This window comes from Microcaecilia unicolor, chromosome 2 (assembly GCF_901765095.1).
Source record: "Microcaecilia unicolor chromosome 2, aMicUni1.1, whole genome shotgun sequence".
Lineage (NCBI taxonomy): Eukaryota > Metazoa > Chordata > Amphibia > Gymnophiona > Siphonopidae > Microcaecilia > Microcaecilia unicolor.
The window spans coordinates 114,109,226-114,135,304 of NC_044032.1; the positions used below are offsets into that span (position 1 = coordinate 114,109,226).

The 26,079-nt window shown below is 44.3% G+C and overlaps 1 protein-coding gene across 3 annotated transcripts in view; it reads right to left on the bottom strand.

The window, feature by feature from the left end:
- Nucleotides 1-26,079, bottom strand: part of CMYA5 (cardiomyopathy associated 5) — a 146,644-nt gene that overhangs the window by 61,824 nt on the left and 58,741 nt on the right. For all 3 annotated transcript variants that reach the window (XR_003940984.1, XM_030193228.1, XM_030193227.1), the window contains 2 exons: nt 14,899-14,994; nt 4,619-4,852 (listed from right to left, as the gene is read on the bottom strand). Coding sequence is in view for 2 of the 3 variants with exons in the window: in XM_030193228.1 (XP_030049088.1) it covers nt 4,619-4,852; nt 14,899-14,994 (330 nt within the window). In the remaining variant the exon portion in view is untranslated. The remainder of the gene's footprint in view (nt 1-4,618; nt 4,853-14,898; nt 14,995-26,079) is intronic.

Below are 26,079 nucleotides of genomic sequence, written 5' to 3' on the forward strand. Positions count from 1 at the left end.
CACACAAGGTAAGGAAGCTATGCACCTGGGAGCTTTTTCTGAAGTCCACTGCAGTGCCCCCTAGGGTGCCCGGTTGGTGTCCTGGCATGTCAGGGGGGCCAGTGCACTACGAATGCTGGCTCCTCCCATGACCAAATGGCTTGGATTTGGTCGTTTCTGAGATGGACGTCCTCGGTTTCCATTATCGCTGAAAATCGGGGATGGCCATCTCTAAGGACAACCATCTCTAAGGTCGACCTCAATGTTGAGATTTGGGCGTCCCCGACCGTATTATCGAAACGAAAGATGGACGTCAATCTTGTTTCGATAATATGGGTTTTCCCGCCCCTCCGCAGGGACGCTCAGGAGAACTTGGGCGCCCCATTCGATTATTCCCCTGTAACAGTTTTAAATCTAATTTAAAGGCCAAGCTTTTCAGGCAAGCCTTTGGTGAGATAGCGTAGACAGCATGCTTTAAATTATAGCTCTCCCTCGTGTGTTTTTGCTCTCTTTATGTCTGTATGTGAATGAATATCTTTCCTATCTTTTTTATGGAGCTCCTTTTCCTTTATCTTTTTTTTAGCCCTGGCAGCTAGAGCGTTTTAGCAAATCACAATAAACTATAAACTATCATATCTCCCCTCAGCAGTCTCTTCTCCAAACTGAAGAGCCCTAACCTTTTTAGCCTTTCCTCATATGAGAGTAGTTCCATCCCCTTAATCATTTTGGTTGCCCTTCTTTGTACCTTTTCCAGTTCCACTACATCTTTTTTGAGATGTTGTGACCAGAAATGCACACAATACTCAAGATGTGGTCTCACCATGAAGCAATACAGAAGCATTAAGATATTCTCTGTTTTATCTTATTCCTTTTCTTAAAATTCCTAACATTCTGTTTGCTTTTTCAGCTGCTGCCACACACTGTGCAGACAATTTCAACATATTGTCCATGATGACCCCCAAATCCTTTTCCTCAGTGGTGACTCCTAATGTGGAACCTAGCATCATGTAGCTATATTTTGGGTGAACCCCAGGGCAGCTTAAGGCATAGCAAGTGAAAAACAGCTATGAAAAATAATAGCATCAGACATAGCAGTGTTCAACTTCAATTCATGTACCATTCCTAACCCCTATACACCAGCATCTTCTATTATCTATCTGCCCCCATAGTCCAGCTAATCCACTTCCCTTCCCCACTCCCCAGGTGGTCAGCATCTCCCCTTCTCCTTCCTCCCTCTAGTCTCCAGCATCTCCCGTCCTTCCCCCAAGGTCTCTAGCACATCCACTTCCCTCCCTCCCTTGTCCAACATCCCTCTACTTCCCTATCCTCCCTCCCCCCCAAGATGTCCAGCATCTCTCCCCCTACCATTCTCCTTCCTTTGCTGCTCTATCTCTGCCAAGCTGATGTGGCCAACCCTGCTTACAAAAGTAAAAAGCAACATATCAGCACTCTCTCTACTGCAAGCTTCCTGTTGGAAGGGGCGGGATGTGGTGAGCCTTGAGTGCAAACATATAAATTTGGAGGAGTGGCCTAGTGGTTACCCATCTTGACATCCACATCCAGAGGTGGCCAGTTCAAATCCCACTGTTGCTCCTTGTGATCTTGGGCAAGTCAGTTAACCCTCCACTGCCTCAGGTACAAACTTAGATTGTGAGCCCTCCAGGGACAGAGAAATACCCAGTGTACCTGAATGTAACTCAATTTGAACTACTACTGAAAAGGTGTTAGCAACATCTAATTTACTAAATAAATAAATGCATGCATGCTCAAAGGCCCGTAGCTGTAAAAGCACTGCTCTCTCATTGGCTTGCTGGCGCTGAGCTACAACCCTCCAAGGCCTGCCACCTGAGGTAGCCGCTTATTGGTAAGGCTGGCCTTGTGCAAAGCAGATTCTGGTTTTGGGGTCAGCAAGAGCTGAGCACACTATGCACATGACATACTTGATCCCATTAAAAGAGAGAAGTAGCAGCTGCTCCTGATATCGGAAGAAACCCTGGCATCCGTACAGTGGCGCTGAGAGTTCATCCAGGCGAAAACATCCAGCACAGCAACTTCTGTGCTGCCTTGGAGGAGTGAGGTCACCTGAATGGAAAGCATCACTTTGGTATGTAGGAAGTGATCTTGTACCCAGAACCTGTCCTCCATGGGATGCGGTACCCTCTTACCCAAGGATGTGTCTCCAGGTCCTTCTGCCCAGGAAGGATGGGCTAGGATAGCCATTTTAGTTAGAGATTTCATCATAAGACATGTAGATAGCAGGGCAGCTGCTGGGCATGAGGATCACTTGGTCACTTGCCTGCCTGGTGGAAAGTTGCAAACCTCACATGTCGGTACATGTAGGTACCATTGATATGGGAAAGTGTAGGAGCTAGGCTCTGGAAGTCAAATTTAGGGTGTTAGGTGGAAAGCTGAACTCCAGAACCTCCAAGGTAGCATTCTCAGAAGTGCTCTCTGTTCCACATAGGGGCGTAGCTAGGTGAGGCCATGGGAGCATGGGCCCCCAAAGATTTAGTCCTGGCCCCCTCTACCTTTGATCCCCCGCTGATCCTCCCCCGCCACTTTCAACCCACCGCCGCCGCAAGGTACCTTTGCTGGCAGGGGTCCCCAACCCCCGCCAGCCTTAGTCTTCTTCAGTGCCAGTCTCCGGCGCATTCGCTGATCTGTGTTGTGAGTCTTGACATCCAGCACGTCCTGCACATTCCTTTAAGTCCCCAGCAGTGTCAAAAATCCTATCTAGGTGATGCGTGAGGTCTGCCACCTTCGCACAATCCTCATGCCCATCAGCCACTCAGCTATCTACATACCTAATAATCAAATCACCAATTACAACAGCCATCCTAACCCTTTCCTCCTGGGCAGAAGCTCCTGGAGACACATCTTCGGTGCGAGAGGATATTGCAACCCCTGGTGGACTGGTCCTGGCTACAAGATTACTTCCAGCTTCACCAGAGTGATGCTCTCCTTTTAGAAGACCTCCCTCCTCCAAGGCAGCACAAGGGCTGCCAGACTGGAGGTGGGACTTCTCTACAACATCCTTGTTGGCCTAATCTATGTGCCTCTCTGTCTCCCTCAGCTTCTCAAAGTCTGCTACTCTAGCCTGAAGAGAATGGACTCGTTCTCTGAGAGGTAGGAGCTCTTTGCATCGAGCACACACATATATAATTGGGAGAGAATCACACATGTGACACTCAATACAAAAGACTGGATAGCACCCCTCTTGCTGCTGGACTGTTGTCTGCATCTTAGTATTATAGAGTTGTTTCACTAAAACTACTTAAGGTACTAGGGATATCATGGTATGTGTAGTTTATCCAGTGTTTGCTTCTCAGAAAGTAATTAAATGTAACTAAAACTCTAATGAAAACTCTCCTAGTTGTCCTAATTAGATTAATTGACTATAAATGAAGATTTGAGCTAGGGGTGGGTGGCAACTAGGGAAGGGTGGTGGGAATGAAGACCAAACTAGACCCTGCTGTGCCTTCTATAATCTGATAATGCTGTGGCAGAAAATTCAAGTATTAAAACTATGGGGAAAAGAGTAAGGAGACTAATTAATAAAGTTTGCATCTTTTTTAAAATTCTAACTGTTTATCAACAATCTACAATTCCTCTTTTAAACCCAATCTAAGTTATCAAGCACAGGGCAAAATAAGGTCACTTACCCAGAGAAATGTTGCCTTCTCTCAGAATGTCTCAGGAGCATTGGTCCTCCCGCAATTCCAATCTCCCCTATCCAAGAGCACTGGTCCCCCAAACAATGACCCCTCCCCCCAGGTCCTATCTTTACAATCCCAGGTGGTCTAGGGTAGAAAAGGCAGGAGCGATCCTGACTCACTCCTGCCCATCATGGCTCTGGCTTCAAAATAGCTGCTGCATTCTCTAGCAGCAGTAGTAACATAGTAGATGACGGCAGAAAAAGACCTGCACGGTCCATCTAGTCTGCCCAACAAGATCAATTCATATGTGCTACTTTTTGTGTATACCCTACCTTGATTTGTACCTGTCCTCTTCAGGGCACAGACCGTATAAGTCTGCCCAGCACTATCCCCGCCTCCCACCACCGGCTCTGGCACCTCTGGCACAACAGCATGTTTTACAGAGCCCCACTGCTGATCTGCGCTTGCCACAACAGGAACAGCGCTTAACTCCCTCAGCAGCCATCGCCAAAAAACGGCGGAATAAAATTCAAAATGGCGGCTTCGCACCAAAATCAGGGCACAACAGCCTTCTTGTAGTCAGAGCCACAATGGACAGGAGCGAATGGAGACCCTTCCTGCCATTTCTATTCTAGACCACTAAGGATTTAAAGGTAGGCCCAGTGGAGCTTACAGGGGATGAAGAGAGGTCTTTGTTTGGGGGACCAATGCTCTTGGGAAGAGGGGAGGGAGTCAGGAGGAAGGGGAGACCAGAAGACTTTTCAGGCTGCTACCCAGAAATTATCTGCATATCAGCCAATGCTGATATTCAGCAGCACTACCTGGTCAACAGGCCCTTTTACTAGGCTGCAGGAAGTGCTTACTACAGCTAAAAATGCGTCACCGCGGGGTGAACTCAGGCATCCCATGGTAATTTTGGGGAATGTTTATGTCCGCCTTTATCTATTTCTGAATGAATATATAAAATACACATTTATACTTACACTCAGCAAAGTAACAGCATCAGGTTCCTCTGCCTCTTTTTCACTCTTTTCCAATATTTCTTTTGACGTTTCAATACTCTGCTGTAAACTAACCATCTGCTCATACAAGAATTCCATTTTCATCTTCTTTACTTCCTCAAAACTTTGTGACTTTTCCGTGTGCTGTGCTATCACTTTCTTAATCATTTCCTCATTCTGCTCTTCTAGAAGTTTCTCCATTTGTGAGCAGTTTTCCTGGAAATTAAAAAAATATATATTTTACAGCAGTATACTTACTTCAATTATTTAGTCCCCCCCCCCCCCCCCACAAAGAAAACCCAGTACAAAGGGCTTTTCAAGAGTGGTACAAGTATGCTTTACTGATGACCGACACGGGACATGTTTCAGCATAAAGACACCTGCCTCAGGGATCAATTCTACCAACCAACACTATGTGCTTGGGTGGTAACACTGGATGTATATAATAATGTAGCACAGCACAATGGTGGTCCACTCTGCTAAGAAAACTGTAAGCATCCAGGACGTTTCACTGACGCCAACGGATCTCGTGAAGAGATCCACCAAATGGCAAGACATACTGCTTGGTAACGGGTGCAGACTGCTCCTACAAGATTCCGGATATCCAAACAGGAATATTATCTCTGCTGGAAACACATCTTTTTAGGTCACCTGTGGCTCAAGATATTACCTGGTGTCACAGATAGCAGGGACACAAGAAACAGCGAAAGTGACTCAAAAGGAGGACTGGACAATGCTCTTGAGTATAGAGTTTATTGAACAACCTACACACTCGACACAGCTGTGTTTTGGCTAATGGGCCTACCTATTTTCTCTGTTTGGATAGGAGAAGCTTTGTACGCCAGTCCTGCAAGTTGTTACACAAGTTCTCCTGAGGACTACAGTCTAGTTAGTACTAGCGTTTTTTTCATCTTTCCGCCAAGGCTTACTACCGGCATAGATTGTTTCTACAATCTTAGCCTGAGATAAAACATTTGCAATATTAACAGCATTAAAGAGACTCTTGAGGCAGACCCATTGGCCGAAACACAGTCGTGTTGAGTCTGTAGATTGTTCAATAAACTCTGTACTCAAGAGCATGTCCAGTCCTCCATTTGAGTCATCTTTGCCATTTGTTGTGATTGCAAGCCTGCAAAGGTTTTTTGTCCTTCTGTGTATACATCAACAAACAGCAGGGAACCATCTCTGAACTGGACAAATATGTTTGCACAATACTAGCTTTTTTCTGATAACACAGGTACACTATCCAGCTTATTTTTGAAGGAGATCACCGGCCATCTTCCGACACAAATCGGGAGATGGCCGGTCATCTCCTGAATCCGGCCAAATTGGTATAATCGAAAGCGGATTTTGTCCGGCTTCAACTATGTTCGGTCGCAGGGCTGGCGAAAGTTCAAGGGGGCGTGTCGGCACGGTAGCGAAGGCAGGACGGGGGCATGGTTTGAGATGGACGGCTTCGCTCAATAATGGAAAAAAAGAAAGCCGGCCTTGACCAGCATTTCGCCGGCTTCACTTGGTCCCTTTTTTTCAGGCCCAAGTTCCAAAAAAGTGCCCGATCTGACCAGATGACCACCGGAGGGAATCGGGGATGACCTCCCCTTACTCCCCCAGTGGTCACCAACACCCTCCCACCCAAAAAAAATAAAAAACATTTTTCCCAGCCTCTATGCCAGCCTGAAATGTCATACCCAATTCCCTGACAGCAGTATGCAGGTCCTTGGAGCAGTATTTAGTAGGTGCAGTGCACTTCAGGCAGGTGGACCCAGGCCCATCCCCCCCTACCTGTTACACTTGTGGTGGTAAATGGGAGCCCTCCAAAAAACCCCAAAACCCACTGTACCCACATGTAGGTGCCCCCCTTCACCCCTAAGGGCTATGGTAATGGTGTACAATTGTGGGGAGTGGGTTTTGGGGGGGATTTGGGGGGCTCAGCACCCAAGGTAAAGGAGGTATGCATCTTGGAGCAATTTTTGAAGTCCAATGCAGTGTCCCCTAGGGTGCCTGGTTGGTGTCCTGGCATGTGTTGGGAACCAGTGCACTACAAATGCTGGCCCTTCCCATGACCAAATGCCTTGGATTTGGCCGGGTTTGAGATCGCCGGCTTCGGTTTCCGTTATGGGCAAAAACTGAGGCCGGCCATCTCTGACATTTGGGGGCCCCAACCGTATGATCAAAAAAAAAGATGGCCGGCCATCTTTTTCAAAAATATGGTTGGCTCCGCCCACTTACGGAGATGGCCATGGAGATGGCCGGCGCCATTCAAAAATGCCCCTTTATATGTAAGCATCCACCTATCAGAATGGTCAAATCAAATTACATTAAAAAGTAACTAAAGGATAGGCTACAAATCTCAGTAATCAATCTAGATATAAGATAATTTCCCCAGGCAGCAATCCATACATGCAGCACACCACATTGAACTCTCTCCTCAAGGTGCCCCCTCCCCCAACTCCCCCTTCATTATCTCCTCAGACCCTTGCTGAATTCTTTCACAACAAGGTTCAAAAGATAAACCTTGCTTTCTCTACCTCACCACCTCTCCCTCCACTAGTCCGTTCCCCTCTCTCTCCTTCTCCTCATTCCCTTTCCTCCTTTCCTGAACTTACTATTGAGGAAACTACACTTCTCCTTTCTTCCTCAAAATGTACCACCTGTTCCTCTGATCCCATTCCCACCCACCTTCTTAATGCCATCTCTCCTGCTCTTATTCCTTTTATCTGTCACATTCTCAACCTCTCACTTTCCACTGCGACTGTCCCTGCTGCCTTTAAGCATGCTGTGGTCACACCTCTCCTTAAGAAGCCTACACTCGACCCTACTTGTCCCTCTAATTACCAACCCATCTCCCTCCTTCCTTTTCTCTCCAAATTACTTGAGCGTGCTGTTCACCGCCGCTGCCTTGATTTTCTTTCCTCACATGCTATTCTTGACCCACTGCAATCTGGTTTTCGCCCTCTCCACTCAACCGAAACTGCGCTTACTAAAGTCTCCAATGACCTATTACTGGCTAAATCCAGAGGTCAATATTCCATCCTCATTCTTCTTGATCTTTCCGCTGCTTTTGACACTGTCGATCACAGCATACTTCTCGATACCCTGTCCTCACTTGGATTCCAGGGCTCTGTCCTTTCCTGGTTCTCTTCCTACCTCTCCCTCCGCACCTTTAGTGTTCACTCTGGTGGATCCTCTTCTACTTCTATCCCTCTGCCTGTCGGCATACCTCAGGGTTCTGTTCTTGGTCCCCTCCTCTTTTCTATCTACACTTCTTCCCTTGGTTCATTAATCTCATCCCATGGCTTTTCCTACCATCTCTATGCTGATGACTCCCAAATCTACCTTTCTACCCCTGATATCTCACCTTGCATCCAAACCAAAGTTTCAGCGTGCTTGTCTGACATTGCTGTCTGGATGTCTCAACGCCACCTGAAATTAAATATGACCAAAACCGAGCTTCTCATTTTCCCCCCCAAACCCACCTCCCCGCTCCCCCCATTTTCTATTTCTGTTGATGGCTCTCTCATTCTCCCTGTCTCCTCAGCCCGAAACCTTGGGGTCATCTTTGACTCTTCTCTCTCCTTCTCTGCTCATATCCAGCAGATTGCCAAGACCTGTCGTTTCTTTCTTTACAACATCCGTAAAATCCGCCCCTTTCTTTCCGAGCACTCTACCAAAACCCTCATCCACACCCTTGTCACCTCTCGTTTAGACTACTGCAATCTGCTTCTTGCTGGCCTCCCACTTAGTCACCTCTCCCCTCTCCAGTCGGTTCAAAACTCTGCTGCCCGTCTCATCTTCCGCCAGGGTCGCTTTACTCATACTACCCCTCTCCTCAAGACCCTTCACTGGCTCCCTATCCGTTTTCGCATCCTGTTCAAACTTCTTCTACTAACCTATAAATGTACTCACTCTGCTGCTCCCCAGTATCTCTCCACACTCGTCCATCCCTACACCCCTTCCCGTGCACTCCGCTCCATGGATAAATCCTTCTTATCTGTTCCCTTCTCCACTACTGCCAACTCCAGACTTCGCGCCTTTTGTCTCGCTGCACCTTACGCCTGGAATAAACTTCCTGAGCCCCTACGTCTTGCCCCATCCTTGGCCACTTTTAAATGTAGACTGAAAGCCCACCTCTTTAACATTGCTTTTGACTCGTAACCACTTGTAACCACTCGCCTCCACCTACCCTCCTCTCTTCCTTCCCGTTCACATTAATTGATTTGATTTGCTTACTTTATTTATTTTTTGTCTATTAGATTGTAAGCTCTTTGAGCAGGGACTGTCTTTCTTCTATGTTTGTGCAGCGCTGCGTATGCTTTGTAGCGCTATAGAAATGCTAAATAGTAGTAGTAGTAATAGTAGCAATATAGCACTGATTCTCTTCTCAGTCCTCACTGCTCTATTTATTGATTCTCATCTCAGATCCTCATTGCTCTAAACAACTTCTATTTATTTACTGAGATTTTTTAACCCATCCTTAAAATTACTCCTTGATTCAATTTAATCTGACCTCCAACTTGGGTTCAAGACAGGTAACAATAAAAACTATTAGCTACAAACAGTTAAAAAATATAGGGGTTGAGGAGGGTTAGGGTGGGTGGGAATTAGTGTTTAACATAACATAACACAAAGTTTTGCATGCTGCTATGACCTTACAGTTCTAAGCGACTAACAAAAGAAAGAAAGAAAAAGAGAGAGGATACAAGCCCAATACATTATAGTAGAGCTACATACAAAATCGATCACAAAATATTGCTTAATATAATAATCAGGTTTTAGTTCACTTTCTAAAATCTATATAAGAACGAGAACTATAAAATACAGGCGAATCTCTTTCCACAGTTTTGCAAATTGAAATGCCCAAGAGCATTCTAATAATCTCATCTTTTTTTTCTCCTTTACAGACGGAAAGCAAATTAAACTAGAATTATGAAATCTATGATTTCTAGTTGAAGTAGATTATGCAGTAGATTATGTTTTATTTTGTTTGATTTCTATTGATAACCTTAAGAGTGGACTAACACGGCTACCACTCCTCTCTACTTAGTTGCAGTAGCAAATACTACACGTTGAAATAAGTAGTGTTGGGAGAGGCTTTGCAAAATTTTATAGAGAAAACATGCTGATTTAAGTACGATCCTAGCTTCTTTTAGTATCCAATGTAATTTAACTTGGTAAGGAGTAATTCTATCATATTTACTCAAAGCAAAAATAAGTTGTATGGCCGTATTTTGAATAGTCTGCATTATTTTTAGCTGCTGATGAGATCAGATCAACTACCAAATGTTACAGTAATCCAATTGTGTCAGCAACAAAGCCTGAACCAGCAGTTTAAACTCCTCAGGCTTGAAATATTTATGTATTAAGCGCAGTTTTTTCATAAGAAAAATGATTTCTAAATAAGATGGTTTATTTGTGGTTGCAAAGGTAGCCTATTATTTATGTAAACTCCCAGAAGGAAGTTTATATTGTGTTTGTGCAATGCAAATAGACTCTGGAATATTCGTAGCATTAGTATCTATTCATAAGTAATTCATTTTTTTCTATATTCAACTTCAATCTATGTGTCATACAAGTTTGAATAGATGATGTACAACCAGATATTGTGTCCAACTCATCATAAGTACTTAAGTATTGCCATACTGGGAAAGACCAAAGGTCCATCAAGCCCAGCATCCTGTTTCCAACAGTGGCCAATCCAGATCACAAATCCCAAAAAAGTACAAAACATTCCATACTGCTTATCCCAGAAATAGTGGATTTTCCCCAAGCCCATTCAATAACGATCTATGGACTTTTCCTTTAGGAAGCCGTCCAAACCTTTTTTAAACTCTGCTAAGCTAATCGCCTTTACCACATTCTCTGGCAACGAATTCCAGAGTTTAATTACACGTTGAGTGAAGAAAATGTTTCTCTGCTTTGTTTTAAATTTACTACATTGTACCTTCATCGCATGCCCACTAGTCCTAGTATTTTTGGAAAGCGTAAACAGATGCTTCACATCTACCCGTTCAACTCCACTCATTATTTTATAGACCTCTATCATATCTCCCCTCAGCCGCCTTTTCTCCAAGCTGAAGAGCCCTAGCCGCTTTAGCCTTTCCTCATAGGGAAGTCGTCCCATCCCTTTTATCATTTTCGTCGCCCTTCTCTGCACCTTTTCTAATTCCCCTAAATTTATACCAATAGAGACTAAAACTCAGATGTCATTAACATAACTGTATATCTGATAACCCTGAGTTTCTAATAAAATACCAAAAATAAAATAAAATGATACCTTAATGCCCACACAGCCCATTGCCACAGCGTCATTGCCACGCAGCTTTGTAAACTGGGGGGTAAGTAAAGATCTAGCCTTGTCATGTAGAGAACCAATCACAGTTTCTGTACTATATGCTGATCTAAAACAGATCGAGATTAACGTAACACATCATGTAGATCCAGATAATGCCTCAACTGTTGTGCAACCAACCCTTCCATTATCTTCACAAACAGTGGTAGAGAGGCCACAGGTCTGTAATTAGAAACTAATTGGCATGATTCCTTCTGATTCTTTAATACAGGTGTAATAATTATTTTTCCCAAGGAAACAGGGAGCCTGCCCGATGACAAATAAAATTGTATCAATTAAAAAGTTGACCCAGAAATGTATCAGGGGCCGAACTAATAACATTTGTAGGGCAGATATCAAGAAGAGAGTAAGAACTAGCATATTTGTAAAAAAAAACAAACTTAAAATCACATATTTTGTTGTATGGTATACATTATTGTAATGTGGTATTGTTATAAAAGTTGAATAAAGAAGATTTTAAAAATAAATTAAAAAAAAAAAAGAAAAAAAAATATATGTCGATATTCAAAGCGATTTGAGTCAGAAACGGCTCCTGCCTGGTTACATTATTTGTTCGAGGCTAACCAGTCATATTTAGCAGCACTTAATTGGATAGCACTACTGAACCTTATAATGTAAGGAATGTTCTCACTTAATGAATGTTATTATTATTATTTGTTACATTTGTATCCCACATTTTCCCACATATTTGCAGGCTCAATGTGGCTTGCATAATAACGTGAAGGCATTCGCCAAATCCGGTATGGGATAGGTACAAAATGTTGTATTGGGATAGGGAAGATAAGATTCAATCAAGTTGGGTTGAGGTAAAAGAGTTCATTAATGTCCAATACGATCTTTAATAGTGAAGTGTTGCAGGGTTGAGTCATTTAAGTTGGGTCATTCGGATATGCCCTTCCGAATAGGTGAGTCTTTAATGACTTTCTGAATTTTAGGTAATCATAAGTTGTTTTCACCACTTGTGGCAATGCGTTCCACATGCGCGTGCCTATGTAAGAGAAGTTGGACGCATGGGTTGTCTTATATTTTATTTTTGGGGTTAAAGCTGATCCTAGTAATGCTAAGATGCATGCTTATACAGACCATGATGATATTTCTTTTTTTTTTTTCAAAGTTTCCTTTGATGGAAAAATGGATAATTAACTGAATGGATGTCAGAGTTAAGAAAATAATTATTGAAATGTTGAAATGAATTCTCATATAACAGATTATAGTGTTTGTCAGAGTTTGGCTTTTGACAACGATACAGAAATGAAAACAGTTTGTGAGACATAGCTTAAAGTCTATGACTTTGGTTAATCTGTTGCTTTAGAGGCAACTTTAAATAAAACCTTTATCCTTTTGCTTTAACCGTGACAAAATGACAGCAAGAGATTGTTCCAAGGCTAACCTCCAGAGAATAAAACAAGTGAGATATGTTTTAATTAAATGGGAGGTGGGGGACAAATGTTTTATTCTTACCTGCACACTGCTGAAAGCTTCAGAGCACATGATACTAAAGGAACAGCTTTACAAACTAACACACAAAAAATTATGAGCCTTTAAACAGTTATAGTATCGTCTGCCCCATTCCACAAGCTGTGCTTAGTACAGGAAAATAAGCAGGTGTGCTTAATTCAGCATGGCAGCAGAGGGTACTAATGTTAAACAACAGTATGCTTAAACATATACCCAATTATGTGACAAAAGAATGCAAAAAAATGCTACAGCATGGTACTGAATTCAGTTTCTCAAACTTAGCAGCTGTATAACAAAACTTATTTACAAAACCAGAACTGAAGGAATCTGTCAGACCTTCCTCTGTTGCCAAGGTAAAAGTAAATACTAGGCTATAGGTAAAAGCAAGGATCAAACTATCGTTTATTTCAGTGCCATAGTCTAAAAAGACCACTGAGCACACGCTCATGGAAAATTTTAAATTAAAACTAAAATGGGGTACTGTACTTTCAGTGACTCAGAACGCTCACTGTCACCTTTCCGGACCAAAGACTGTAGAGATGAAACAATACTATCATTCTTAAACCACTACTGACTGAAGGTAACCACCGTCTTTTTCAACAATGTTACTGCTGCATACAAGGAAGCAAGCCCCCCCCCCCCCCCCCAGACTAAATCCAGAGTAATATTGTCTGATCTTATCAGTAGGAGAGGAGTCTTCAATGGCTTCAAAATAGATTCATGCAATAATGTCTGAGGCAATCCGGATGAAAATGGAGAAACATCAGAAGGCAACCAATCCCCACTAAATGGAACTTCACTCTCCCTTGATGACATCCTGGGAACTACCTCACACCACAGGCTCTCCTCTCAAGCTAGGATGCTGTCATGCAACATTTGCTGCCGCAGCACCTGCTTATTCAGGAGTTCACTGCTTCCTACAATTCTGCAGAGGGGACCAGCGTCTTTACAGTGGCAAAGGCCTCAGCGATAGACACCTGCTAGTAAGGGGCGGCATGCTGAGATTCAGGGCCAGATGTACAAAGCTTACCATATATTAACTTTTGCTTTAGACTGGTTCTAGCCAGTCTAAAGCAAGTGATTATGTAGCTAGTAATGCACAAAAGGATTTTCCGTGGCTCTAACGTGTGCCGTTAGCAGCCACTGAGATCCCCAAGCAAATGTATTACAATGAGCTCATTAGAATACTAGCATTCAAATGTGTATTCCAGGGGATGCACAGCTCCAGATCAGCTGTAATTTAACAAGCAAATGTTATGGCTGCTCTGCAGCAGTCAGAGAGGAGGGAAGAACAAGCATGCAGCTGCAAAAGTTGCCTGCTTGTGCTTCCTACCTCTCACCTCCTGGCTTCCCCCCCCCCCCCCCCCCCATTTTTTAAAAATTTCCCTGGTGGTCCAATGGACTCCAACACCCCCCCCCCCCCCCCACCCCATGAATCTTTTTTTTAAATTATTTTCTTGGTGGTCCTGTGGACCCTGACCCCCATCCCCAGAGCCCTCCACAAATCTTTTTTTCTTAATTTTCCTTGGTGATCCAGTGGACCTTTACCCCCCCCCCCGGTCCTATGACCCCTAACCCGACTCGTTTAAAAAATATTTCCCTGGTGGTCCACTGTAGCGGACCCCTTCGCCCGTGCATGCACAGACACCCAGGCCCTGCCCAGTGTATTCTGGAATATAGTGGTGGGGCTAAGTACCATATAAGGAACAAAACTCCTTATATGGTGTTTAGCCCCGCTCAGTGAAACCTAGAATGCACTGGACAGTGCCTGAGCGCTGTTTGTTCCAGGTTGGCCTGAGGCAGGAGGGAACAGCTTATTGCTCCTGCCCTCTTACCTCCACCTTGTAAAGGTATAGAGAGGGGTACGGGGGGGGGGGGGGGTCGGGACCGGGAGGGGGTCCGGTTCACTTGACCACTAGGGATAACTTTTAAAAACATTCGGGGGGTCACGGGGAAGGGGGTCAGGGTCCACTGGACCACCAGCGAAAATTTTTTTTAAGTGTGGGGTCGGAGAGGGGGGTCTGGTGCATCAGAGCTGTCAAATGCATTTGACAGCTCAAACTCACAAACAGCAGGCAATGCACAAAGGGGGATCCATGCAGCTCACTTGCATATGATCCCCTTTGTGCATCACTTGCAGTTGCAAGTTGCTAAATTTTACTGAGGCAGCTATATTTTACAGCTGCCTTTATGCATCAGGGCCTCAGAGGGAACGTCTCACAGCTTCCCTTTACACTTCTTCCCCATTCTGACAAACACGGAAGTGCAGAGCAGCTCCTTCCCGCGACTGCTCTCAAGCCATGTCATACTTTTTATGCATGTGTGCAATTGCACATTATTATAAAAGCCCTTTTCTCTGTGTAAAACAGGCTCAATACATAGACAAAGCTTTATAAAATTATTCCAGGATATATATAAAAAGGCAAAGAAGGAAAGGTCAGATGTGATAACTTACCTCAACATGATTAAAAAGGGCCTCAATCTCACCAACACGTTCCTCAGCTTTTATTGAGCTTTCCTGTAGCCTTACTAGAAATTCTTCTAATCGTCCCTGAAAAAATAACAATTATTCTTTGACAAACTCGTTACACAAATATTAGACAACACTAGGTTGTTTTTGTTACATTTGTACCCCGCCCTTTCCCACTCATGGCAGGCTCTATGCGGTGGGCAATGGAGGGTTAAGTGACTTGCCCAGAGTCACAAGGAGCTGCCTGTGCCGGGAATCGAACTCAGTTCATCAGGACCAAAGTCCACCACCCTAACCACTAGGCCACTCCTCCACTCCACTCCAGCCAGCACCATAATTTACATTTATAAACTCCTAAGTATAGGAGCCCTAACTATAGTCCATATAGGTTGGTTGCTAGTCTATTTGTTCTATTTTAAATACAATTCAATTGTCTAAAAATAATTTCAGTTACTCAATTCTAAAAACATGTGAAAAGTCCATGACTCCAGAAATTGTGCAGCAAATACTAAAGATGCTAAGAAGGCATTACAATGACCAGTGCTAAATAAAAATGGACTAGGAGCCTTATTCAACAGCAGCATTTTATGACTATGGAAATTAAACTCAATAAGGACCTATAGGTCTTGAACATGGCTATCATTATTCTGTATGCTCTATTTCATGGACTATAGTTAGGGCTCCTATACTTAGGAGTTGATAAATGTAAATTATGGTGCTTATTTTCCAGTTAATTAGGTGCTGTTTGAGGGTATACCTGAGTTTTCATGCCACAGGTACTATTGCTGGGTACCTTTTCCAGGGGAATCAAATAGAAGTTGTCAGCGCTGAACAGGCACAAAACTGAGTGGAAGATACAAGACATGCTGGGTGGGGGGATGAGAGTGTTTACCCAATAAGCATGTATTTTCTTTCTCTTTTTTTGCATTGGAAATCAGAAGCCCTAATTTTAGTTAATAATATTACAAATAACCTGATATTGCTTGCTCATATAACATAACATATAGACAGTGGTGTGCTGGAGCAGGCTCTCACAGGCTTGCAAGAGCCGGTTGTTAAGTTTTTAAGAATTTTGGGAGCCGGTTGTTAAAGTAGGGCCCTCCATGGCTACTTTAACAACTGGCTCCCAAAATGTGGGCTTGGGCCCCCTGCTGAATTCTCTTTTACTTTGCTGGTGGGGATGCTGAGCCCTGCCAGCCAAGTAAATAGACTACTGCTGCTCCCCGCTCCTTATTTCCAGCTCTGGGCAGCAGGCTGGGACTTCTCGAGCATGTGAGAGAAGTTCCAGCATGCTGCTCAGAGCAAGACGTTGGGAGTGGTGGCAGTCCATTTATTGGCTGCCAGCAAAGGTATGCCTAGCGTACCCTCACGAAGGAAGGGAGGAGAGAGAGGCAAGTGTTGCTCCCCCCCCCCCACCCCCGGCCACCCCTGGCCCTTCCAACTGCAGAGCTGGCTACATCCGGAGAAAGAGCCTGTTGTTAAACTTTTACCAGCACACCCCTGCATATAGAGGTAATTTTATAACTATAGACTACTGGGTAGAACAGTGGACTGTGAACTAAGGGACACAGATTCAAAACCCTGTTCAGCTCTTTTAACAGTAGAGTGGTTTGTTGGTCTACAGGTATGATTTGGGTGTGAGAGGTCTTGGGTTCAAATCCTAGCTGAGCCTATCACTTTGCTTGACAGCTTTGAGGTGGCAGAGGGGTGTACCCCAGTACAACTCAGACCTTTGTAGCATGGAAAGTTGCTACTAATTGGGTTTCTGCTAGGTACTTGTGACTTGGATTGGACACTTAGAAGTAGGATACTGGAATAGATGGACAATTGGTCTTACCCAGTATGGCTATTTGTATGTTAACTTACCTAGAGCCACTTCTGAAAAAGATGTGAGCTAAATCAGTGTTTCCCAAGTCCAGTCCTGGCAAGGGGTACTCCAGGACCTAACCTGGGAAACATTGATCTAAATAAATAAACTGTGCTCCTGCACATAAAGTATTTGCATAGTTATCTATGTGTGGACTTGGTAGGATTTTCAAAGTGGACGTACAAGTCAGAATCCTTTCAGAATTCCCCCAGAGAACAGGGGCCAGCAGGAAGCTGGATTTTCAGAGGATATATAGACCCAGGACCCAATTCCTAGACCTCACAGTTGAGCAGTGCCTCTTTAGATTGTACTTTAATAAAGCTGCTATCCACCACCTCTGCCAGCAGCTTGACCCTCTCCTTTGCTGCACCACATATGCCAGTCCAATTAAGTGCCACCACAGCCTTTGCCTTTCTGGCCATTAACAGTCAATACAGGCCTCAGCCAGTCTCCAACATCACTCTGAATCACACAGTATCTCAGGGCTTTGTTCTTTTTCTTTCTTTCTTTTTTTAAAATAATTTAACTGGTCAATATTCAGTTAATGGCAATCAGCATTTTTTAATACAATTAACAGTTGCCAGCTAAATTCGACCTAGGTATTCAAAGCCTGGCCATGTCTGGGCACCAGCACTGAATATCTGAGTATGGCTGGATATGTCTTGAATGCTGGCACTTATGCAGGTCCCAGATGAATAATGGCCAGGATCTGCATAAGGGAAACTTTCACCCCCCCCCAACATGACTTAACTCCCACCACTTCCACAAGTGGATCCCCTTCCTGAACCTCCAATGGAAATGCTCCCTCCAGGCCCCCCCAAGAGAATCCTCCCCTGGCCTAGCTTAACAGCCCTGGTGATCTAATGGTCATCGAGGCAGGAGCAAACCCCACTTATTCCTGCCCCTAGCAGCTCAGGTTGTAAAATGGCCACCACAACCTCTAGTGGTAGTCTCAAGTATTGCTGCTAGGGGATGGCCTCTAGTGATAGTACCATGAGATTACCTCTACAGGCTGTGGCAATAATTTTTCATCCAGAGTCGCCAGAGGCAGGAGCAAGTGTGGTTCACTCCTGTTTGTATGGCCACTAGAACACCAGGAATGCTAAGGTAAGCCTAAGAGGCCTGCTTGAGAGGGGAGATTCTCTTGGAGGGGCAGAAGGGGCATCAGGAAGGGGAGTCCACTCATGGTGGAGGGGGTCAGATCATGTTGGTGGGGGGTTCAGTTGGAGTGTCAGGTCTTGTTAGGAGTGTGGTCAGTGGGGGGGGGGGGGTCAAACCTTGTTGAAGAAGTGGGAAGGAGAGATCAGTTACACTTCAGGTTGCAACCCAGAATTTATGCAGGTGGAGGCAGATATTTAGAGCCAGCACCTGCATAGCTAGATGAGCAAAATTAGGACTGCCTTTCGTGCAGTCTTAGCTGCCTATTTAGCTATATGGGCATCAGCACTGAATATCACCAATACCCACATACCTGCTAGCTCCTTTCAGACTTTATTTCTGACCACTGTTTTACTGGCCAGATTTGGCATGGCCAGTTCCTGTTGATATTCAGCGGCACTGTCTGATTCATTGTTGCTGAAAATTGGCAGCCAGCCCACACAGTGTGGCTTAAAGGGCAGGACCCTTTCCTGCCCACTTAAGCTATGCCGAATATCAATCTCTAAATGTTTATTAACTTTTTAAACAATTCATCATAATTTATTCACATTAATAACAATAACACTCACATTGTAATCTTCACTCACCTCTCTCAATCCAACCTTGTTTCAGAGGGGGTACATAAGTGAACGGTTAAGTTCAGCAGTGTTAAAGATCTGTACTCTATGGACTGATATTAGGTGCAGGGCTAACTGAGGGTCTTTTTCACCAACATCTTTGACTCTAGATATAGAAGTTTCAAGTTTCAAATTTAATTATGACTTACTGTCCTGCCTATTAGGCTTACCAACTAAGCGGCTTACAGGCTAATAAAGGAAGGAAAAAAATACGAGAAGAGCAACCATGACAGCACAGGAAGAGGGAAGGAGGTGAAAACTACAATAATCATGATAGGAAAGAGGGGCAGGGAAACACCTTAGGAAGGGGAATGTTCTCAGAGTCAACTGGTGCCTAACCATCATATAAGGCAACAGAGGTCAATGGAAAGCTTCCGTGAAAAGGTGGGTTTTGAGTTCAGATTTAAATCGTTCCAAGGAGATGTGTGATCTAAGATATTCTGGGAGCTGGCTCCAGAGAACTGGGCCCTACACAGAGAAGACAGAGTTCTTGATTTTAGAGTGAGCAATTTCTCGAAAGGGACAACAATCAAGCAATGCTGAGTGGAAGAAGAGAGGGATCAAATTGGAACACACTGAGGCAGTAGACAACCGAGGAATGAGGGATCTCCAGTGGAACATATCTTGAAGACCATGAGCAAAATTTTGTAGATAATATGAAAGGAGAGAGGAAGCCATTGAGAAGCATGTAGTAGTGGGGTGTCGTGATCGTGTTTGCTAGCATCATGGATAAGTTTAACTGCAGAAGAGAATTCTCGTGCTTTCCTCCTAGAAATACAGTGAATGGGAGTCAGACACCAGGGATTTTTTATTAAGTTGGGGAACGGGGGCAGGTCAGTGGGCTAGGGGATGCCACTAAATATCAGGAAATTTTCTTTGGAGGGGGTTGAAGGGTGGGAGATATGGGAGATCTTATTAACTGTTCTGTCCTGACAGAAAGGGTAAGCTAACCCTTCATGCCGCCTCAGACCTGGTGGTAATTTTCTTGCATTATTCTCTCTTTATTTTATTTATAAATTGCTTTTACAATATACTTTCAAGCATGACATCTTGAAAGAAAGTGAAACATATTCCTCAATATATAGAAATAAAGAAAAATCAAAGTATACCAAGGGTATTACAAATTTCACTCAAGTCCTACAATTAAGGATTCCAAGGTTTAAAGCAGAGGAATCAATATCAGGAAATCAATAAGGAAATAGCTAAACGCACAGGATTATGGCGATAATCTCATTTCGGTCCAGTTGTTGACTTAGAAGCGATTAGTTTGGAGAGCTGAAGTGGATCAGTTAAAGTATATTTTACATTTTCAAGCTTAATAATACACTTGCAGGGGTACCTCAAAAAAAAGGTACCCCCTGCTTGAATAACTGGTGTTTTCATTATGAGAAATTGTTTCCTTCTTTTCTGGGTCTCCCTAGAAAAATCCGGAAACAAGGAAATCCGGAAACCAAGAAATGGCTTCTCCCGATGTCTAAAAAACATCTGGAAGAGCCATTGCTTATCAGGTAGTAAGGCCACTGTAGCAACCAAGGTTGCTGGTGTGGCCTGTTGAGTATCCGAAGTTTCCAGGAGAGCAGAAATGTCCGATACTTGTTGTACATTTTGATCTAAAGGTTTTTGAGGAAGATAGAAAACCTTTGAAAACGGTGGTGTTAGTTTCTGGTATAGATAAATTCTCCATCAAATATCTCTTCAACATATCCCCAGGTTTTACCATCGGAACACATGGAAAATTGATGAAACGCAAGTTTAAATTCCTGGCTTGGTTCTCTAGATTTTCCGATTTAATTCTTAGACTGGATATGTCTTTTAGGAGCAAAAATTGAGTGTCCTCCAATTTTTTTTATTGATTGTTCAATTTGTTCCATTCTTGGGGTAATTTTCTCAACCTCGGTTTTCTGTTTTTCAATCTTTTCCTCCAGCAAATTAATTTTTAAAGATTGTTTATTTGTATTTGCTAGAAACATTTGTCCCAAACGGGACATAAGATCCCACAATGAATCCATAGTTACCTTCTGAGGCTTGATAATGAGCTCTTGAGAAAACAAAAATTCTTGTTCAGATCTCCCTTCACCAGCCGCTTGTAGATCCCCTGCTACTTCTGAGTCGCGAGCTTCTACCGGAGGTGAAAACCTCCCTTCTTCCGCTACTCGAAGCTGTTGCTGGGTCTCCTTCGCCGAAGCTCCCTCACCACTCTGGGCGGGCGTCAGCGAACCAAGAAGCGGGGAACTCGCTCCTATTGGCTGTGGGGGTGGAACTCTCTGCTCGGGGCTGAGAGTTGTTTCAAGCTTGAGGGATGCCGAGAATTCCTCCATAACGCCAGCGTCTCGCCTCGAATCAGCCCCGAGATCAACGCCAGTCCTCCGCTGCACAAACCGATCCAACGGTCCAAGTACTTGGGAAGGGGTCTGGGAGACTCGGGCAGCAGTCCTTCCACGACGCTTAGGCATCTTTCAAAACGCTACTGCAGCAGCAAGGCGCGTTAGCATGCGGCCATCTTGGAATCCCCATTATTCTCTCTTTAAAACTTCTCTACATCAGGGCACAATAGCTAATAGTCTCTTTATCATTCATTTAAATGTGCTGTGCACTGGTGCCTAATGTGAGGTTTTGTTTCAGCACAAAACCTTTTTGTTTGCATCAGGTGGCCATTAAATTGCTTGTTAACCTCTCACTAACCATGCGCTGTTGCCCTTGGTATCTTTCTGCATCAGCCCTTGAGCTCCGTTTTACTTACAATCTGCTTCTAAAAACAATTCTTTGATGATTCACAATTTAATTAGTTTGCCAGAGGGACCCTTTCAATTTTGTCTCTTTGATCTGTCATTGCTAATTAAACAATCGTCAGAAGGCGGGATTAAGGGCACAAAGTTCACGAACTGAAGCAAACAGGGAGGGAAAGCTAGAGACGGGCAGCAGGGCTTTAACGCGGCGCTTCAACGGAGGAGGTATTTAAAAAAGATGGATGGGAGCAGGAGGGGACGGTGGGAGCGAAGGACAATCGCTGGGCATGTTTGGAAGCAGGAGGGGAGGGCAGGGGAGGGAGGAGAATCGCTGGACATGGATGAGAGCGGGAGAGGAGGGCAGGGGAGGGAGGAAAATCGTTGGACATGGATGGGAGCAGGATGGGAGGGAGGAGAATTGCTGGACATGGATGGGAGTGGGAGGGGAGGGCAGGGGAGGGAGGAGAATCGCTGGGCATGGATGGGAGCGGGAGGGGAGGGCAGGGGAGGGAGGAGAATCGCTGGGCATGGATGGGAGCAGGAGGGGAGGGCAGGGGAGGGAGGAAAATCATTGGACATGGATGGGAGTGGGAGGGGAGGGAGGAGAATTGCTGGGCATGGATGGGTAGAGGGGGGCAGGGGAGAGAAAACAATTGCTGGGCATGGATGGATAGAGGGGGGCAGAAGAGAGAAGACAATTGCTGGGCATGGATGGGTAGGGGGGCAGGGAGAGAAGAGAATTGTTGGGTATGGATGGATAGAGGGGGACAGGGGAGAGAGGAGAGTTTCAGGACATGGATGGAGGGGAGGGCAAGAGAAATTCTGGACATGGATGGAGGGGAGGGAAGGGAGAGAGAAGAAATGCTGGACATGGAGGGAAGATAGAGGAAGGAGATTAGATGAGGGAAAAGGAAGTGAGGAGAGAAACTGCACATGGGTGGAGAAAATAGGCAGAAGCTGGATCCACTGTACAGTCAAGTCTGCGGAGGACCAGAAATGAAGAAGAAAGGAGGAAAGAAAATAAATAAATGGAAAGGAAGCCCTGGAAACGGAGTCAAGGGAACAGATGGAGAGCAGCAGAATCAGATACTGGGCCGGCATGATCAGAGAAACAAAGTCACCAGACAACAAAGGTAGAAAAAAATAATTTTATTTTCATTATAGTGTTTGGAATATGTCCACTTTGAGAATCAGGTGCTGAACATTAAAAGTTTATATTTATTTACTTATTTATGGCATTTTATCCCATATTAAACATGAATTAGATTGGAACCTGGGATCATTTAATTCTTTTTTCCTGGAGAGAGTAATGCATTGCCCCCCCCCCCCCCCCCCGGTTATAGCCAGCTCTGCAATTTTGGGGGGGGGCGCACAGGTGGATGGGGGGGCGCAGTGGTGGACGGGGGGTGCAGAGGTGGATGGGGGGGCGCAGTGGTGGATGGGGGGTCGCCAAGGTGGACCGGGGAGAGAGCCTGTTGTTAAAAATTTACCAGCACACCACTGGTTATATCCTCCATCTAGCACTTTCCATTGCAACTGTTCCTGATGACTTCAAATATGCTGTGGTTACATGACTCCTCAAAAAAATAGATCATTAAGAAGCAAAAGGGGCACTCAGGGAGGACAAGGCCATAGAGGAGAGTTTGAATGAATTCTTTGCTTTGGTCTTTACAGAAGAAGATGTAAGAGATCTACCTGTACTGAAAATGGTTTTCAAGGATGACAATGTGGAGGAACTGAAAGAAATCTCAGTGAACCTAGAAGACGTACTGAGCCAAACTGACAAGTTAAAGAGTGATAAATCACCTGGACTAGAAGGCATACACCACATGGTACTGAAAGAACTCAAGCATGAAATTGCTGATCTGTTCTTAGTGATCTGTAACATGTTGTTAAAATCATCCACAGTACCTGAAGATTGGAGGGTGGCCAATGTAACACCAATTTTTAAAAAGGCTCCAAGGATTGATCCAGGAAATTATACACTGGTAAGCCTGACTTCAGTGCTGGGGAAAATAGTGAAAACTATTATAAAGAATACAGTTACAGAACATGTAGACAAACATGGTTTAATGGGACAGAGTCAAAATGGGTTCAGCCAAGGGAAGTCTTACCTCACCAATCTGCTATTTCTTTGAACGCATAAATGAACATGTAGATAAAGGTGACACAGTTGATGTAGTGTATCTAGATTTTCAGAAAACTTTTGACAAATTCCTCGAGAGACTCCTGAGAAAATTAAAAAGTCATGGGATAGGAGGCTATATGGGCCATTGGTCTGACCCAGTATGTCTACTCTTATGTTTTTATGTTCAGAGATGGTGGGTATGCTGTTAGCCCTGCAATCTGTTCTTCATGCCTTCTGGTTCTTCTATTACAGAGGGCGTTAATAAGAAGATCTTTGTGGGGAGGGGTACTGAGTGTGTAAAGGGGCATAGGCATATTTTGCCTTCTTTATTCGTGGACAAGGAGTAAGGAGCTCTAGTTAGCAGTAGAGCAAACTCTTCTCCCCAACTCATATTGGCACTGATTAGCTATTAGCTTTCTCTTCTTCCCCCTTCCCCCACAATACCCCTTGCTCCTCTCCTCTCCAAACATATTCTTCCTCCCTACTCACTCCAATCCCTCCATAATTTTCTCGTTCTTCCTCACCCCCTGACAAGGTCCAGAATCTTCCTCCCCCAGTCCAGCAAGCCCACTCTCAAACCTCCCTTGCCACTGTTACTCCTTCTCCTCAATAGGACAGTGACAGCAAAACAAGAAATAGTAATGCATGCCACAAAACCTGTGGCTCTGTGTGTCCAGCCCCTTATGATGTACACTTCCTGTTGTGACACACAAAGCCTTCAACAGAGCAAGAACACAAAAGCTTTGTGGTGCGCTTTACTATTTCTTATTTTGTCACTGTCTCTACTGCCTCCAAGGAGAAAGAGCTGTTTGAGAGGGGGCGATCTTGGGGGAAGCAAGGGGAAGTAGAGAATAGAAAGCAGAAAGCAGTCAGCAGAATTTGAGGGAAGAAATTGCCCCTTTCACTTTCCCTCTCCCTGAACTACATCCATGGAGGAGGGCCACTTAAAGGAGATGGGTGGCCAGCAAAGGGAGGAGAGGGGAGTATCACAGGGATAAAAAGAAAATGGCTGGGATTGTGAAAAGGGAATGGAGGCAGGGGAAGAGAATGAGGGGCAAGGTCTTAAATGGAAAGACAGAGGATATGGGTCTGCTCAGAAACAGAGATGTGAGTGGGAGTGCTGAGAGGGGGAAAATGCAAAAAAGTCATTCATTTATATGGGTGGAAAATGTTTTAAAACTTTTTTATGGTGGGAGGGGGTTAGTGACCACTGTGGGAGTAAGGGGAGGTGATCCCCGATTCCCTCCAGTGGCCATCTGGTCAGTTCGAGCACCTTTTTGATGCTTGGTCGTGAAAAAAAATGGACCAAGTAAAGTCGCCTAAGTGTTCGTCAGGGACGCCCTTTTTTTTTCCATTATCGGCCGAGAACGCCCATCTCCTAAGCACACCCCAGTCCCGCCTTTGCTATACTGCCAACACGCCCCTGTGAACTTTGGTGGTCCCCGCGACGGAAAGCAGTTAAGGGCACCCAAAATCGGCTTTCGATTATGCCAATTTGGGCGATCTTGCGAGAAGGACGCCCATCTCCCGATTTGTGTCAGAAGATGGGCGCCCTTCTCTTTTGAAAATTCACCTGATAGTATATACAGGTACTTATTTGTACCTGGGCAATGGACAGTTAAGTGACTTTCCTAAAGTCACAAGGAGCTGCAGTGGGAATTGAACCCAGTTCCCCAAGATCAAAGTCCACTGCACTAGCCACTAGGCTACTCCTGCACTCCTGAAGTTCTTTTGATTCTGCTGTCTGAGTTTTTTAGTGTTTCTTTAGCATTATGAGTGGTCCCAGAGGACTGAGGTGTGGATGTGGTCCCTCTCCATAAAAGCAGAAGAAAGAACGAGGTTAGGTGAGTAAATTTATAGAAACATTGCTAAAACAGAGGATACTACAGTTTCTGGAATCCAGGTAGATTTTAGACCAGTGATTTCCAAACTTGGTCCTGGAGGCACCCCAGCCAGTCAGGTTTTCAGGATACCCACAATGAATAGAATGTAAGGTATTATTAGGAAAGGAATGGAAAACAAAAATGAGGATATTATAATGCCTTTGTATCGCTCCATGGTGCGACCGCACCTTGAATATTGTGTTCAATTCTGGTCGACGCATCTCAAAAAAGATATAGTGGAATTAGAAAAGGTGCAGAAAAGGGCGACGAAAATGATAAAGAGATTGGGACGACTTCCCCATGAGGAAAAGCTAAAGCGGCTAGGGCTCTTCAGTTTGAAGAAAAGATGGCTGAAGGGAGATATGATAGAGGTCTATAAAATAATGAGTGAAGTTGAACGGGTAGACGTGAAGCGTCTGTTTACGCTTTCCAAAAATACTAGGACTAGGGAGCATGCAATGAAGCTACAAAGTAGTAAATTTAAAACGAATTGGAGAAACATTTTCTTCACTCAACATGTAATTAAACTCTGGAATTCGTTGCCAGAGAAAGTGGTAAAGGCGGTTAGCTTAGCAGAGTTTTAAAAAGGTTTGAACAGCTTCCTAAAGGAAAAGTCCATAGACCATTATTAAATTGGACTTGGGGAAAATCCACTATTTCTGGGATATGAAGTATAAAATGTTTTGTACTTTTTTGGGATCTTGCCAGGTATTTGTGACCTGGATTGGTCACTGTTGAAAACAAGATGATGGGCTTGATGGACCTTTGGTCTGTCCCAGTATGTCAA